We start from the raw sequence: 15,680 nt of genomic DNA, 5'->3' as shown, positions 1-15,680 counted from the left end.
AGGCAAGGTGAGGATGATGTACTAGTCCTGTGATTTGGCTGAGAAGCCACTGAAGACTTAAGTAAGGGCAGTGGAGCATGAGGTCAGAAGCTGGGTCAGTGTCTAAAACGGAGCTGGCAGAAAGGAGCTCCAGCAAGGCTGTAGGCAGCTGATTCAGCAAGGCTCCAAGTGAAGGGGCAGGGAGATGCAGCAGCAGTGGGAAAGGAAAGCAGGGTCAGCGGGGACTTTTGCAGTGGGAAGAACCTGAATCAGGCTTGTGTTGAGAGGAAAGGGCCAGAGGAGAGGAGTGAAGGCCTGGAGGTGAGGGGCGAGGTCTCTGAGGAGATGGCATGAGGCGATCAGGAGGGGAGCAGGCTGCGGAGAGAGCTGTGGCAGAGGAGAGGTGAACCTGGGGGTTGGGGGTAGGAGGTCAATATTGTGTCAGGTTTGTCTGGGGGAAAAGGCACATCCTGTTCAGACATTTCCCAGCCTGTTCCCCAAGACCTGTGTTGTCTGTGGTGAGACTATATCAGTGCGTCACCCCTGTGCACTTGCTGCAGAGCTGAGCTGAACTGTCCAGGGCAGCTTCCCCACACAGCACCTTGCCTACCTGCCCTGCTACTTCTGTCATCGTCCCGTCCTATCCCATCCTGCTGCCCCCCCCCCCCCCATACTCAGGACTATTCTCTGCTTCAGTATCTAGTTACAGAGTGGCTGAACGACAAGGCGGAGAAGCAGGAGTGCCCCATCGAGTGCCCTCTGCGCATTACCACGGACCCAACGGTTCTGGCAACAACCCTCAACATGCTCCCTGGTCTTTCCCACTCCCCGCTGATTTGTACCACCCCCAAACACTACATCCGCTTTGGCTCCCCCTTCAACCCCGAGAGACGCCGAAGGCCTCTGCTGCTGGATGGGATGTACAGTTCCTGTAAAAAGGTGCGTGTGCTTGCCTCATCTTCCTTTGATCCTCTGGCACGCGCCCCCTTTCCTGTGCTCCTGCAGGCCTGCTGAGTCCAGTCCAGTTTGGTTGGTGTCTTCCTGGGATGTGTCAGGCCTGCCCGGCGCATGGGCATGTAGGCCAAGGCTGACAGAGCTGAGGAGGGGCTTGCTGTGCAATGGTGCATGTGCTTAGGCTCCTTGTGGGCAGTTTCCACCTCTCCCAGAAAACCGAGTGGCAGCAGAGAACAAAGCTGAATGTGTCTGGGGTGTCCCCAGGACAGGGGGGAGCGGAGGAAGGGAGGACACAGGGTTGAGGAGAAGCAGAGAAGAGCATTCTTTCTTGCATGCACTCACAGTGAGAAGCTGCCCTGGAAGCAGTCTGAGGGCAGGGAGCCTGGCTTCTCCAGCTCTGACCAGAGACTTGCTCGCTCATCCCTTCTGTTGCACTGGAGCTTAGTCTCTGGAGCCTCCGAGCTCCGGTGGGAGTCGGCCGGTTCCACCCCTTAGATCAGGAATAGGGTGTGGAGGGTCCGGTCCCAGGGTGCCTGCTTAGATGTCACTCTGATGCTCAGGTGTCAGCCCAGCTGAAAGGCCTGGCACCTCAAGCTGGCCCCACCTCTCCCTCCGTGGCAGTGGGAAACAGGTGGCTCAGGCAGCTCCGCAGCAGCTGGAGCGTGTGGGTGTTTGAGCCTTCAGTGTAACTTCAGGCCATGCCCCAGCAGAGAAAGATGGGTGTTGGTCAGCAGATTGGATCCAGGGTGGGCAAAATACAGCCCGGGGACCAGATGTGACCCGCCAGGCCATTGTATCCGGCCCGTGGGGCCCCTAAAAAATTTAGAAAATTAAGATTAATCTACCCTGGGCTGCCTGTCATGCAGCCCTCGATGGCTTTCGGAAACTCAGTGAGCGGCCCTCCACCCAAAATAATTGCCTGCCCCTGGATTGGATAGATGGCTCTAGTGGACTGGCCTTCCCTAAGGGTTGGGTCCAAGTCTGTGTTGAGAGTAGTTGCCACAAGCCTGCAGGCCTCTCCCATGCAAGGGGTTGTGAAATGGGACTTGGTCCTGTCTGTCAGCATTGGTGATGTGCATGGTCAGGGCTACAGCAGCTGCCTGTTGACCAGCAGGATGGTTCCAGTTGAGTTAGTGACTGTGGACGGGACCTTCAGACAGACTGGCAGATTGCACCTCGTTTGCAGTCCCTCTTAGCAGAACCATCTGTCCCTGCTTATCCCCCAGTTCCTTTGGGATTTATTTTTGTCTCTCTCTGGGCATCTCAGTGCCTCCCTGAGGGTCCTCTCTGCTTTCCCAGTCTTGGTGCTCTTTAAAAGTCAGCACCAGCACTTAGCGCATGCTTTTTGGTCCTTTCTGTGGGGAATTCCCCCTCTTTGGGTCCTTCAGAGAAGTTTTACCTCGCTGCTTCTGTCTTCAGTTAATCCCTTGTCACACAGATAGGCCACCTGAAAAAGCAGCCATTACCTCTCTGGGGTACTCTGTTAAAGTTACCACTAAAATTACCTGGGTTTATCTTCTCCTGCTTGGTTGGGAATGACTTAACTGTCCAGTGCTGGCTGGAGAACGCAGCACAGTTGGCATCTTGACTTTGGAAGATCTGGTAATTTAACGAGGAGATGCATAGATTTCCAGTGTGTTTCACAGGGACTCTGTCTACACCATTGAGTACAGGAAGAGGCTTGTGCTTGAAACTTGCTGTTGGTGGTATTGCAGCTTCTGTTCAAACTGTCTCCAGGAGTTTCCCTGGGACTGATGGTAATGTGATCCATACCAGTGGCAGTTGCTCAGATCCCTTTTCTAGGTAGTTGTCTAATGCTTCATATTTTACACCTGTCTGGGGTGGATGCTGCCTTGCACTCAGCTGAAGAGCTAGGGCAGCATTTTCATTCCAGTGCGGCAGATCTGAAGAGCTTTCATCCTGGCCCTGCTGTCTGAGTGCTCTTCAGTTTGTTGGAGCAGGCTTTAAGTTCTTGCAAGGCAACTTCCTTGCAAACTGTTACATTCTTCCATCTTACCTACATTGCCATAACTGATTTCTGTTAGGAGGCCTTCCTAATAGTGATGGCTCTATCTGTCTTTTTATTTATTCCTTGGGGTAGTGGGGACGATTTCTTTTTTGCTTTTACTGCTGCTGGCAGTGGTGACCAGTCACCTGCAAGCGTTTCTTTGTAGCGTTTCATAACCCCCCTTGTTGTTTTGGTTTTGGTTTGGTTTGGTTTTTTGGCTGCCACATCCACTTCGCAGCCCTGTCTCTTCATATGTTTGGTTCTTTCTTGCTAAACATTTACCAGTTATCTGTATTCTTGTTCCATTGGTTCCTTTCCTCTGGCCCCTTAGCACTGAAGCAGTTTACTTTTGCCTGTTTTCCACTCCATCTGCCCCACCCTTGGAGAATCCAAACATGTCCTCAGCTGCATCAGCATGTGCATTGCTGTTGAGTCTCCAAGCCTTCTCTGTCACCAAAGAGGGAATTCAATTTCCATCCAGTCTGATAATGTTTATAAAGACAGCAAGCAGACAGATTCGTGCATCTTGTCCTGCGCAGGGGGCTGAGGCCCAGGCAGACCTGCAGTTCTCCTAGGTTTCACAAAACAGCAAAGTGACCTGAGGCAAGCTCCTTGCTGTGTCTCAGTTTACATGTCTGGGCAACAGGGACACTCAGTACATGTCTGTGTGGTGTGCACGTGCCTTGTGACTGAGAGATCGGCGCAGGGCAGGGCACGTGCCTATCCCAGTGGACATGGTGGTTCAGAAGATTCTGATTCTTAGTGCCCGTGCCCTCCTGCCAGGTCCGTGCCAGCTGCAGCTTCTTAAAGAATCGCTGGTACTGCAGAGCCACTCTTCTGTTCTCCTCGTGTACATGTCAGTGAAGCTTCTGTCCCAGGCCCAGCCTATCTGGTGCGTGTGAACTCAGAGACTTTAGTGCAGGAGCCCACACACACTGTGCAGTGTTGCAGGAGTCCCATGAGAGGCCAGGGGCTGCATTCTGTCCTTCCAGGAGTCAGCAGCCATTTGATGGACTTCCTCAGCAAGCAGTCTGTCTGAGCACAAGTGGCTGCTATAGAAATCCAGCCGTAGGTCATCATCCCATCAGTGGGGACTCTGCTGCTTGACCGGCTTGTCATCCAGAATGACAGCGGATATCCACGACCGGGTTCCAGAGAGGCCGTGAGCCTTGAGATCATGGCTGGTTGCTTTTCTTCTGCAGTGGAACTGAAAACTCTTATACACCTTCTCAGGGTTCCCCCTAATACCCATGGTGTCTGCCAGAGCCAGGAGAAGCCAGGTCAGACTTACCTGCCTGTCTCCCTGCTGACCAAGGCAGCGACTGCCACAGTGAACTGTGGAAAGAGAGCTCCTCCCTTGCAGGTTCAGGACCTCCTGTCGCAGATGGCAGGTCTTCTATCCTGGGGTTCTACAGGGCAAACTAGTCCAGCACGTTTGGTCTTGGGGCCTATTAACTGCAGCTAAAATTCTCTAGACTTTAATGTAGCTCAATGTGGGTCCAACTAGCATCATTAAGTAGGTCACCCAGCACCATAGTCAGACTAGTCTTCTCTAGTTTGAAGGACCACACGAATGATTACGGGGCTGGAGGACAAACCTTATGAGGAAAGACTAAGGGGATCTAGGACTTTTCATCCTGGGGAGGGAAAGACTGAGGTGGGACTTAGTGGCCATCTGTAAGTGTGTAAGGGGTGACTGTCAGGAGCTGGGAGAAAAAACATTCACTAGGGTGCCCCAGGGGAGGACAAGGAGCAATGGCCATAAACTGTTAGAGGACGGTTTCAGGCTAGATGTAAGGAACAACTTCTTTATGGTGAGGGTGACCAGAATCTGGAACAGACTTTCCAGGGAGGTGGTGCAGTCTCCAGCCTTGGAAGTCTTCGAGTGGAGACTGGACAGACACCTTGCTGGGATCATTTGATCTCAGCAGTATTCTTGCCCAGAGCGGGAGGGTTGGACTCTATCTTTTGAGGTCCCTTCCAGCCCTTAATTTCTATGATTCTTATCAGGTGGCACAACACTTCTGAAAAGCCTCGATACACAGGCTCTGTTGTGGGACCACAGCCTCACCCCTTTGGCTTATGAGGAGCGCCTTTTGGATGCTCTTTCTGCTCTTGCTCTCACAACAGTAGCCATCTCCTTAGCCAGGAGAGAAGCAAGCTTCAGGCTCTCGTGGTGGAGCTCCCATACACCGTATTCTGCACAGATCTGGTACCAAGACCTGCCAGAAAATTGCATCCCTGGGCAGTTCAGAACGACACTTGTAGCAGTGGGTGAGGTCCCCTGTGCTCTTCCCAAAGTGGTACTGTATGCTGGGGAAGGAACACCTCTGGATACATCTAGAGCTTGACAGCACTGAAGTGACAGAACCATTTCTTTCAGACTCTGCTAATGCACATTTCTGGCTACTCCCAAGAGACAGATGTTTTCATCTCAAAGACAGTCAAGGTAGCACTTTTTTCTGTCCCATTGTATTGCCAGGATTCCCCTCCTATACGTGAAGCAGGGCCTTGTCCAGAAGGCAGATTTTTAAGGCAAATTCTAAATACTTACACTTCCATTAGCTCAATTTTTCAAATAAAACCTGACCTTAAGAACTCCCTAACTGCTGGGTTCGTGCCTCCTACCTTCTTTACCCTTCCATTGCAGACAGGTTTATAACCTTTAGCACCTGTCTCATCAAGCATTCCTCTTCAAAGCCATTCATAAGTCTTTGGGCTCAGCCTTCACATCTCCATCACACCAAGCATTCTTCCCAAAAAGAAGATGGAGCCTGAGACTGCGCTCCTGTGTGAGTCCTGCAGCAGTTCCTGTGAAGCAGCATAATGACATGGTCTTGTTCTGTTGCAGCGTTGGATGAAGCAAGCCCTGGAAGAAGGGATGACTCAGACCTCATCAGCTCCACAAGAAAGCAGAACCCAGTGTCTATACCAAAGCAATGAGAGCAGCAACTCTTCCAGCATCTGCAAGGACAACACAGGTACGTGTCCAGCATGTGGTGAACTCATAGGCTGGTGAGGCTAGCTGATGCATGGATTGAAAGCATTCTGGAAGCAAGCTTTGGAAGTGTGTGCTGTAGCAGGGTGTACTGCCCCTGGCAGACGCAGGAGCCCTTTTCCTCATCCGAACCAGGCCCTTTGTTATATCCCTTTGGTTTGTGTCCAGAGAACACGCAGCCTTTCACGTGCGGGGAAACGTGTGCGGCTTCTCTTCACATGAACATGTAGACCAGCTTCTGGCTCCTCTGCAGGCCTCAGGCCCAAAGTGTGCTCTGTCCCAGGCCACGGGCCTCAGCCTTGCAGCCTTCCTCTTTCTGTCTGCCCCTGTCTACAGACCCTGGGAGAGGGGCATCTCTGGTGTGGTGCATGTCCATCCTTCTGCACCTCCTCTCTCCTTCCTCTCCCCAGCCTCCCTTCCTGGGGAGCCTCTTATTTCCTGTGGCCAGCCAGTTACCCATGTCAGCTGGCCAGCTTTCCTCAGCAGGCTTGCAGTCCCCTTGCTTGTCTACAGCTGGGTGGCAGCTTCTGGACTAGCTGCCTGGTGCAGCTCCTTCCCAGCAGGCTAGCAGCCTGCTCCATGCACTAGCATGTGTTGGCCCAGGACAGTGGCTGGTGAGAAATGCTGCACTGCTGCATGTCCATTTCCATTTCCCCAAGTCCCTTCTAGCTGGAGGTTGCCTGCACTGCCCCAACACCTTACGGCAGTGGGATGGTACTGAACCTTGCAAAACGATCACCAGGGTTGTATAGTACAGTGCCAGGGAGAACAGTGCCATCCCTCCGAGTGTGATGCCATTAGAATGGCAGCTGGACAGTCTAATCTGTGCTGAGAATTAAGTCGGTAGAGGATTGTGCAGCAGGTACCTAAAATACTGGCACTTAAATCTGAGAAAAGCAATAGCAGAGTTGTTAAATAGTTCACTTGCATCTGTCTTTACAGAGGAAGAGGGCGGAGATCTGCCCAAGTCAGGAATCAGTTTTCCAAGGACGACAGACGAGCAGTTAGACAGTGTACAATTAACAACAGAGTTGGTTATTAAAAGGTTAGATGCATTTAATGTGAACAAAGCAGGAGATTTTGAATAATGTACATCCCTGAGCAAGACCTGAAAGGGGTGAGCAAGACCATTAGGGAAATTCTAAAGGGCAAAGCCGAGTGAATTGTTTGGCGTCAGGGTCTGAGACTTGGGAAAGGTCAAACGTAACAGCATCCCTTCACAAAAGTCACAAGACCAGCAACCTGGGAGAGGCCAGTTCCTAGGATTTCCCCAAGACTGGCATTCCTCTCTCTCAAGCCTGGTAGCTGAGGCCCTGTGGAGCCAGCTGGCAAGGGAGTGTGTGGAAGTTCCCTTGTGAAGTGGCTGGAACATGAGGAGGGACTTGCTGCTTGGAGATGGTGTAGGTTGAGGTTGACAGGGTTCGGTGGTGCAGGCAAATGGCTGTTGTTTGAGCCCAGGGGAAGGGAAGTAGGAAGCTGGGAGCAGAAAATAGAGGGCAGTGCAGCTGTAGTCTGCCCCCAGGGGCAAAGGGGTTGGGAGCAGTGTCTAGTGGATCAGAGTCTTCTTTCGTATTAGCGCTGAACTGGCCGAGGGGCTGAGTGTATAGGTGACCCTTGCATGGGACCGTGTGAGGAGCGAGGGACACGCAGGCGGTTTCCAAAGGGAGGGGGAGGGGTCACTGGGTCACCGTGGGAAAGAAGGTCAGCGGTGCCCGGTGTAACAGGCTGCCTGCACTGAGCCTGGTGCCCCGGGGCCTGAGGTGAGGAAGCGGCAGAACTGGCAGCCTGAACACCTGTGCGAGAGCCTGGCCCTGAAGGAAGGGAAGGCCTGGGGGTTCTCCCGGAACAGAGGAGGCTCGCAGTCGCCAGGTCAGGACCTGTTCCAGCTGGGAAGGAGCTCAAAAGCCTGGACACGGGAGAGGTGCAGAGCATGGGGGAGCTGGGGGCCAGTGGGAGGCTCCTTGGGAGATGCGTGGGAGCAGAGGCTGGGTACAGCAGAGCCGGCAAGGCAGCATGAGCAAGGCAGAGAAGTTGCCCGGGCTGGGGCTGCGGGGTGGGCGTAGCATGCTGATGCGGGGGGGAAGGGGGGAGGCTGCGGTGGGAGGTGGTGCTGAGCTGACCGAAACCTTGCCTGGCCCACTGCTTGAGGAGCCGTGCAGTTCCAGCAGCATCACAGCTGCGCAGCTTGCTTCTGCCTTTGCCACATAGGTCTTAAGCCCCCAAAGGCTGCTGGGCACTTCCCAGAAAAGCGCAGCCCAGCTCTGTGCCCTGAGAAGTTCACAGGCAGTGGAGTAAACAAAGAGGTCTTGCACCTCAGAGCAGTGCGGGGGGTCAGGGTCTTTCTCAGTGGGAATGAGCGCTCCTGGGGCTGTATTTTATCCGGGCTGCTGAGATCAGCTGGGGAGAATTGAGCTGCACCGTGGTTCATCTGTGACATGCCAGAGTAGATTTTTTCTTGTCTTTTGTCAGGTGGAGGCCCTCAGAGGCAACCTCTCTCCTTGTTCCAGCCTCTCTGGCTCCTTCCCCCAGTGAGCTTTGACCTTTCCCACATTCCACTTCTAGCACTTGGACTGTTAGTCTTCCTTCGTGACTGACACGCAGACTTGCGTAGCGCCACCTCTTCTGGGGCTGGAGCGTGGGTGCTGGTGCCTCCTCAGCCGTAGGGGTCTGGAATGGGCGGGCTGCCACCAGGGTGAGGGGCGGGGAGAGTGGCAGTGCAGCACGATCCTGCATGCAGTTCATGTTCTGCAGACTTGCTGAGCCCCCTGAAGAAGTGGAAGTCCCGCTATCTGATGGAGCAGAACGTTACCAAGTTGCTGAGGCCTCTGTCTCCTGTCCCTTCCGTTCCTGGCTCCATGAGCCCACAGCTTCCCACACCCTGCTCATCTGTGCCAGGAGAGGAGGAATGTCGCAATGGTTATGGCATGATGTTCTCGCCCATTCCCTCCCTGGCTGCGAGTCGCTGCAATACTCCACTACAGTTTGAGGTAAGTCTGGGTAGAGGTCCGCCCACTCAGGGGGTGGACAAGAGCATGTGTACCTGGAGCTGCGCGGGGCACTCCTGCCTTCACGCCTGTGGTTGGATTCCTAGCTAAGCCTCCCAGTGCCCCACTGCAGGGCAGCTGGTGCCTTTATCCTCTGTTCCACCTGTGGCTGTAGCCACTCTTGCTCCTGGAAGCTGTCAGAGATGTGTGGGCTCCTTCTCTCTTCCCCCCTTACACGCCCCTCTGCTGTTCAGCAGCCCCTCACTCTCCCAGGACAACACCTTGGTTTCTGCTCCCTTTCTCTGGACACAGCGTAGCAGCTGTCAGGTTTTCCAGAGACCACCCACTCACCCTGCATCCTGCCCAGCTGCAGCCCCTTTCCCATTGCAGCCTTGTGAAACACCATGGTTTCCTCCCTGCCTTGTGAGAATCCACACCCCCAAGCTCCCGGTGAGCATCAGGCATCCCCTCCTCCCTCCCTTCTGTGTGTACCATACACTTACCCAGGCCCGGGGGTATTGGAGATTCAGGTCCCAGCAGCCCCGGGACTGCCTGTATAGTTCTCTGTACCCAGCACTGAGGGTCCCATTGTATTTCCCCGCTCGATATATACCTTTTGATTTTTGTGGTGGCTTCCATCTGCAGAATTGTAGAAGGTGTTGGAGCCCAGCAGGATAAGTGCCCATCCTGTCTGGAGCTTCCTTGTCTACTGTGTCACGCTCCACCCCTGGCCCTGACCAGCAGTAGTGCAGGAGGTGCCAGGGCTTTGGAGTTCTCTCTTTCCAGTATTGCTTCTCCTTCAGCAGCGGGACTCCCCAAACCTGCTGCTGCCTCCAGCATGCACCTCCAAGCCCACCCAGGAGCACTCAGTGCAGTGAATGCCCACCTGTCCACTGGTGTGAGACTGCTCTGCAGAGATCCCTGCTCTGCCCAGCAGCAGGGCAAGCAGCCTCCGTTGCTGAAGTTGTGTAGCTTAGTGCTTGCATTTTCACTTTGAGAGCTCTTTCTTGGGAGCTGTTGTGGAGGGGGTGTTGCACAACTTAGCGGACAGCCTTGTTGAGCACTGCAGAGGGGGCTGGAAGTGATTCAGGAATGGAGCTGGAGCTGGAAACTGCTCCTGGGCTCTGCTGTGCTTTGAGGTGGAAGTTGAGGGTGAGTGCCAGGCACTGGGAGTCTAGCTACAGACTTCCAGTCTCGTGTTCAGTGCTGTTGTCTCTTCCTGGTGGAGTGTGCAGCAGAAGTGTGCCCACAGAGATAGAAACCTTCCACCTTCCCAGGCAGCCTCCTTCCCTCTGGGACAGGAGCCTAGCAGCTTTGTAGACCACAGTCATCTATGTTCAGGCTTCTAAGGCCCACCCAGTGCTGCTCATTTATAACACTTCGTGTCACCAGTTCTAATTTGAGAGAATGCATCTTGCCATGTATACAGATTGCATGCTTCAGTCCCATGACCACAGCTTCCAGGGGAAGAGAGCTGCAGGCAGGTCTTCAATCTGTTATCAGTGGGACAGGTTCCTTGTGAGAGAGCTGATGGTGATGATGAGCCATTGGTCTGGGGGAGTCAGGTGCCTTTTTTAAACCCTGGTGTGAGTCCTGAAGGGTTAGGCTAAAAGTGCCACCTTTGCAGAGCTACTTTCTGAATCGGTCAGCTACAGCTGCTCCTCTGGGGAACTTGTTCCACAAACTCCAGAAGCCACTAGCGGGTCAGGTGCTCAGAGGCAAGAGGCTGAGTTAACTCTAGAACAGGGGTGGGCAAAATGCGGCCCGTGGGCTGGATGTGGCCCACCAGGCCATTCTGTCTGGCCCGCGGGGCCACTAAAAAATTAAGAAAAATTAATATTTATCTGCCCCTGGCTGCCTGTCACGCAGCCCTTTGGCTTGCCAAAACTAAGTGGCCTTCCGCCCAAAATATTTGCCCAACCCTGGCCTTAGAAGTATGCCTCTCTGGGCTTCATTGGAATAGGGACTTTGAGAGTGGGGACCTGCACGTGCTCTGCCCCCGTGCAACCCACCCATCACATTGTCTTAGCTGGCCAGCGAGTTCTCAGTTCGCAGCACTTCACAGAATCATGAGTCGGGAGGGACCTAGACAGATCATCGAGTCCGACCCCCTGCCGTGGGCAGGAAGGAGCGCTGGGGGTGGGAGGGGCCATAGGACCCCAGCCAGGTGCCTGGCCAGTCTCCTCTTGAAGATTTCCAGGGAAGGTGAGAGCACTTGGTAGAGTATTCCTGGTTGCAAGGGTCAGGCCAGCCTTTCCCCATGTCCCTGGTGGTGGCCCTCCCTCTCTTTGCCCTTATTGCAGGGGTGCTCTGTAATGTCCTTGCATTAGGTAGCCTGCTGTCCTTCGTTTGCACGCAGTGGCAATCCTGGCAGTTGTCTCGCTCAGTTGGCACCTGACCTAACCGAAAAGGAAGCTTGGGGTGATTGAAGGCACCGTCTTCATTTTCCTCCAGTGTGGAGTCTCATTTCAGTCGCCTTTGGCTCAGGCAGGATCAAACCTTGCACACCAGCCTCCTCATGTCATTGGACTAAAGGCATACATGGATTGCTTTATATTTCCTGGTGCCAAGCCCCTTGGCAGCATCAGTAGGAATATAAGGAAGCAGATACTTCTTTGTCTAACATCTCTTCTCTGGTTTGGATACTAAGTTTTGGCATGGAACATGATAACCCCATCCTGTCTTTGCTTCCAGGAAGATTTAGAAACTCCTTAACCCACTGAGTTGCCCTCTAATCCCTGGGCAGGTCCTTCGGGGCAGCCTTCATGTCAAATAGCTGTGGCTAACCGCTGCTTATTTTTATTTTATTTTGCTTCTTGACTTTTTAAGTAGATGAATAACAAGATGCTTTTCCCTCCTCTAGAACGTATCCTCCCCTGAGAGTTCCCCTGCGCATAGGCCCGAGTCCCTGTCACCGGAGGTAGTTATCACACCATCTCAATCGCGCTCACGGCTGTGTGTGGGTGTGTGTGTGTGTGCGCGCGCACAAGGGAGGGTGGAAGGAGGGTGAGGGGTCTGTGAAGAGAGTGAGAGGATGGGAGTGGGCCAGATGGGGCACGAGTGGGAGCAAAGCTGAGGAGAGACAGCAGGGTTGTTGGAGACAACAGGCAGCCAGCTGGAATGGCTTGAGGAGCAGGCGTGCATAGACCGTCGTGCAGTTGCGGGGAGGGAGGCAGTGTGAAGAATTATTGTCTCAGTTATTGAGGTCCAGGGCAAAGGGCTGGCCCCCACAAACACCACAGTCAGCCTCAGTCTCCACGCCACAGGTGTGGTTTGTGTAGTACCTTCGCCCCGGCGATAAAGGAGCAGTGTGGGTGCTGGAATGGGAGGTCCCCTCACAGGCTTGAACTGAAGGTCCCTGGAGCAATGGGAACTTTGTAGAGCCTTCTGTATTTTCATGCCTGGTGTTTTGACCAGCTTCGGAGCATGTGGTGCCATTCTTGACCTGCTCTGTTCAGCACGAACTGGTGCATGTACAGTCCCAGGGAAAGGCAGTCCAGGTGACTGCCTAGCGGTCAAAGGGTCAGAGGAGGGGAAGCAGTCATGGCCCTTCCTGCAGGTCTAGCAGTAGCAGGGGGTTCCCTAGTGCCAGAGCCCAGCTGGTGCTCCAGACGCAGCACAGGGTGCACCCACGTCCTCATAAAGCAGCGTCCAGGAAGCTGTGAGTGTTTGGGGCTGTGGTGCAGGAGGAAGGACACAGCTGCATGTTGTCTTTCCTGAGCCCTGCAGCATGGCAGAGGGGATGCAGTCAAGTGTCTGGCCAGGAGGTTCCTCAGAGGGGATGCACTGGGGCAGGGGGTGAGGGTGTTGTCCTGGAGGAAGGGACTGCCGGATGCTGTGAATGGAGTGAAGGGGCCTCGGAGGCCAGATCTTGCTGTGGGCCAGTGTAGAGCAAGTAGGAGGAAGAGAGCATGGCATTCCTAGGCAGTGCGTAGCTGGGGAGGGATTGGGACAGCAGAGAGGTGGCTGATGGGGCAGCCAGTGAGTCATCAGGGCCCGTGACCCGGGCTGTCCTTTCCGCAGTGGCGGTGGCAGATAGCACTGCGTCTTCCCAGCGGTGCCGAAGGGCACAGGCAAATTGAAGATATCAGCTATGCTTCTTCAGCAAGTGCCTGGGGACGAGTGCTAGGGTCATCGCTCCATTTACAGAAAGACCAGTTGAAGGGAAAGGGTTTTGCAGACTGGACAGCTCTGAATTAGCCTCTCATCCTCAGTTCCCAGCCGAGTACATCTAGAAAGACTTCAGAGCAGTGCAGGGAAGGGCTGGGGCAGGCGAGGAGCTGAAAGCAGTGTTGTCATTGCATCAAGTGCTTCTGGACTTGACCTTTTTCTCTCCCACCTGTCTGCCCGTGTCTCCGATTCCCCCTCCCCTTCACCCCTCTGTTCTCATTGGCTTTGCTAGCTCTGCCTTCGAACGGACATGGATTTGGCAAAGGGCGGATACCCGGATGCCAGTGCAAACACCTGCCCAGAAAGGTCGTCGCTGCTCAGCACTGGGCACTCTGATCTGGTTTCACAGGCCTCCATCAGCTCCGCTTCAGAGACCAGCTTCCCTGGGAAGAGTGGAGAAGCACAGCTGCTGCTACGGAGCTCAGATCAGGCTTTTCGGACAGAGTTTAACTTAATGTATGCCTTCTCACCCTTGAATGCAATGCCCCGTGTAGACAGTTTGTTGCGGCGGTCTGCTCAGGTCGGGGAGAAAAAGCCTTCCAATTCAGAAGCGGGTTGCTGCAGCTCTCCTGCGGATGGATACTTCAGCAGACATGAGCCTGGGCTGCTTAAAGAAATGGTGCATGGATCTATGTCTCCCTGTGGTGAGAAGGCTTGCGAAGGAGTCAAATCTGCCCCACAGAACCCCCCACAAAGGAAAAAGGCAAGTACCCCCTGCTGACTGTATCTGCAGGCGACAGGCTTTGAGAGAAATAGTATATACCAGTGAAGGCAAAAAAAAACAGCCCAGAAGGGCTGAGAGAGCAGATCTACAGACAGAATTCGACTAAGTGAGACGAACTGAGGAGAAAAGGTGAAAAGGCTCTAGGGGAGGGGGTAGAAAATTAGGTGAGGGTTTTTTTTAATGAGCTGCAGGTGGGCCCAATGACATGGTGATGGCTCTGGAGCAAGGAGAGAGGAAAGCCCCCCTCTGTGATAAAATAACAGAACAGGGACAGCTTGGCTAGTGGTGATCAAACTGGATCACAGCCACGTAGGGATGGCTGGAGAGGGGAAACAGGAGCCAGAGTTACTGAGCAGAGAGGAAGGAGCTGGGCCGGAGCCAGCAGCCACGGGACAGTGTTCAGAAAGGTGTAGGCTGCTTCTCTGGGATGCTCGTTGGTGTTGAAATTGAATGGTCTTCCCAGGGAAGGGATGGCAACCCCATTGTGTGGTCTTAGGGTGCTCAGATCCACACTAATCAGTGTTACCACCAAATGCTTCTCTGGGTGGTGGGTTAATGACCACATGGGTCTGCATCTGACACAGCTGGAATGAAGTGAAAGGGGCATAGCTAGCTGGGTGGCACTTTGGGGTTTTTTCAGAACGTGTATTGATGGAGCGTGCCTGTACACATCTGCCGAGCCACAGCAGTGGCTCTTTCAGCAGTTACATCTTTTGCATGAAAGTAATTTCTGTTACTCCTTCCAGCATCTATGCATTCTGCCGCATGGGGCTTATTTCCTGCTCTGGGATACACTTGCTGTGTGACTTCTGCATAAGTCATTCAGTCTCTGCCTCTGTCCCCTCACGTAGACCACGGCTTTTCCTGCTGGCTTCACTCGTGCTTGCAAAGTGCTTTGAGGTCCCTTGCAAATCATCACTTGTTTTCCGTGGGGCACTGTGCTACCAGCTCAACAGCCTATGTCCTGCAGGCCTCAGCAGCCAAGCCATGTGTATTTGTGTAGTTAGTCAGTGCTTCTGGGACAGTGTCTGAGGGGTCAGGGGAATGCACCATCAGGGGCCTTCCGGGTAGCTGGTTTCTGTTTCCCAGGCTCACGGCTGCGTCTCTCCTAGGTCTCTCTGCTGGAATACCGCAAGCGGAAACAAGAAGCCAAGGAGGGTGGTGACTCAGTGCGGTGCACAGGGACTCCTACCCGGCAAGGCAGCAGCTGTGTGACTGACGCGGATGCCAGCAGCCTGCAGGGCTCAGCACATCGGACCCCGTCCTCCCCTCAAAGCAGCTTCTCCCCTTCTCATCCCTCCCTGCCTCATGTCGAAGAGATCAGCCCGCCAGACCAAAGAGGAGCTAGTTCCTCGACATTGCTCTGCAAGTCCCAGGACAGCATCAGCAGCAGGTGGTGAGTGTTAGCTGTCTGTGCACAACTAGAGGTGCTTTGCAGGAAACAGGCCAGATTATTTCCCAGGGTCTCTCCCATTGAGAAGTGCATCAGGACCTGCAAGCTAAGTGTAGTCACAGAGGCGGAAGGCACAGCCTGCTTACCCCCTGGGTTCAGCAGTCAGGCTGGAAGGCTCCAGGTATGTCCTGAGTCTTGATCACAGTGGCCACAGCACCGTTCTTGGGGCTGGTTTGGGCCCTTCTGCCAGCGGTGTAGGAGTTTGATTCTACATCACAGACTCACAGGAGCCTTTTCAGCACTTCCTGCTTGTTGAGGGTTCAGAGGCCAGAAAGTAAAAATGAAATGGTATGAAGAGACCTTTCGTGTTCCCTGTGACCAGCCTGTTCTCCACACTCCAGGAGCCTGATTTTGCCAAAGGGCTTGTACCATAGCCCTTTGCTGCTGGGCCTCTGCCCTCACAATTCAGG

General features: G+C 54.0%; 1 protein-coding gene across 6 annotated transcripts in view; it reads left to right on the top strand.

Annotated features, from left to right (window-relative positions):
* SETD5 (SET domain containing 5) overlaps positions 1-15,680 on the top strand; it is an 83,279-nt gene that overhangs the window by 58,034 nt on the left and 9,565 nt on the right. For all 6 annotated transcript variants that reach the window (XM_090021658.1, XM_090021657.1, XM_090021655.1 and 3 more), the window contains 6 exons: positions 676-918; positions 5,793-5,922; positions 8,691-8,926; positions 11,787-11,843; positions 13,326-13,796; positions 14,930-15,213. In XM_090021658.1, the coding sequence (XP_089877784.1) occupies positions 676-918; positions 5,793-5,922; positions 8,691-8,926; positions 11,787-11,843; positions 13,326-13,796; positions 14,930-15,213 (1,421 nt within the window). The remainder of the gene's footprint in view (positions 1-675; positions 919-5,792; positions 5,923-8,690; positions 8,927-11,786; positions 11,844-13,325; positions 13,797-14,929; positions 15,214-15,680) is intronic.

Source organism: Crocodylus siamensis, chromosome 11 (assembly GCF_052110815.1).
Source record: "Crocodylus siamensis isolate JL-2025a chromosome 11, ASM5211081v1, whole genome shotgun sequence".
Lineage (NCBI taxonomy): Eukaryota > Metazoa > Chordata > Crocodylia > Crocodylidae > Crocodylus > Crocodylus siamensis.
Note: the sequence above shows the minus strand (reverse complement) of the source record. Positions and strands in the feature narration are given on the sequence as shown.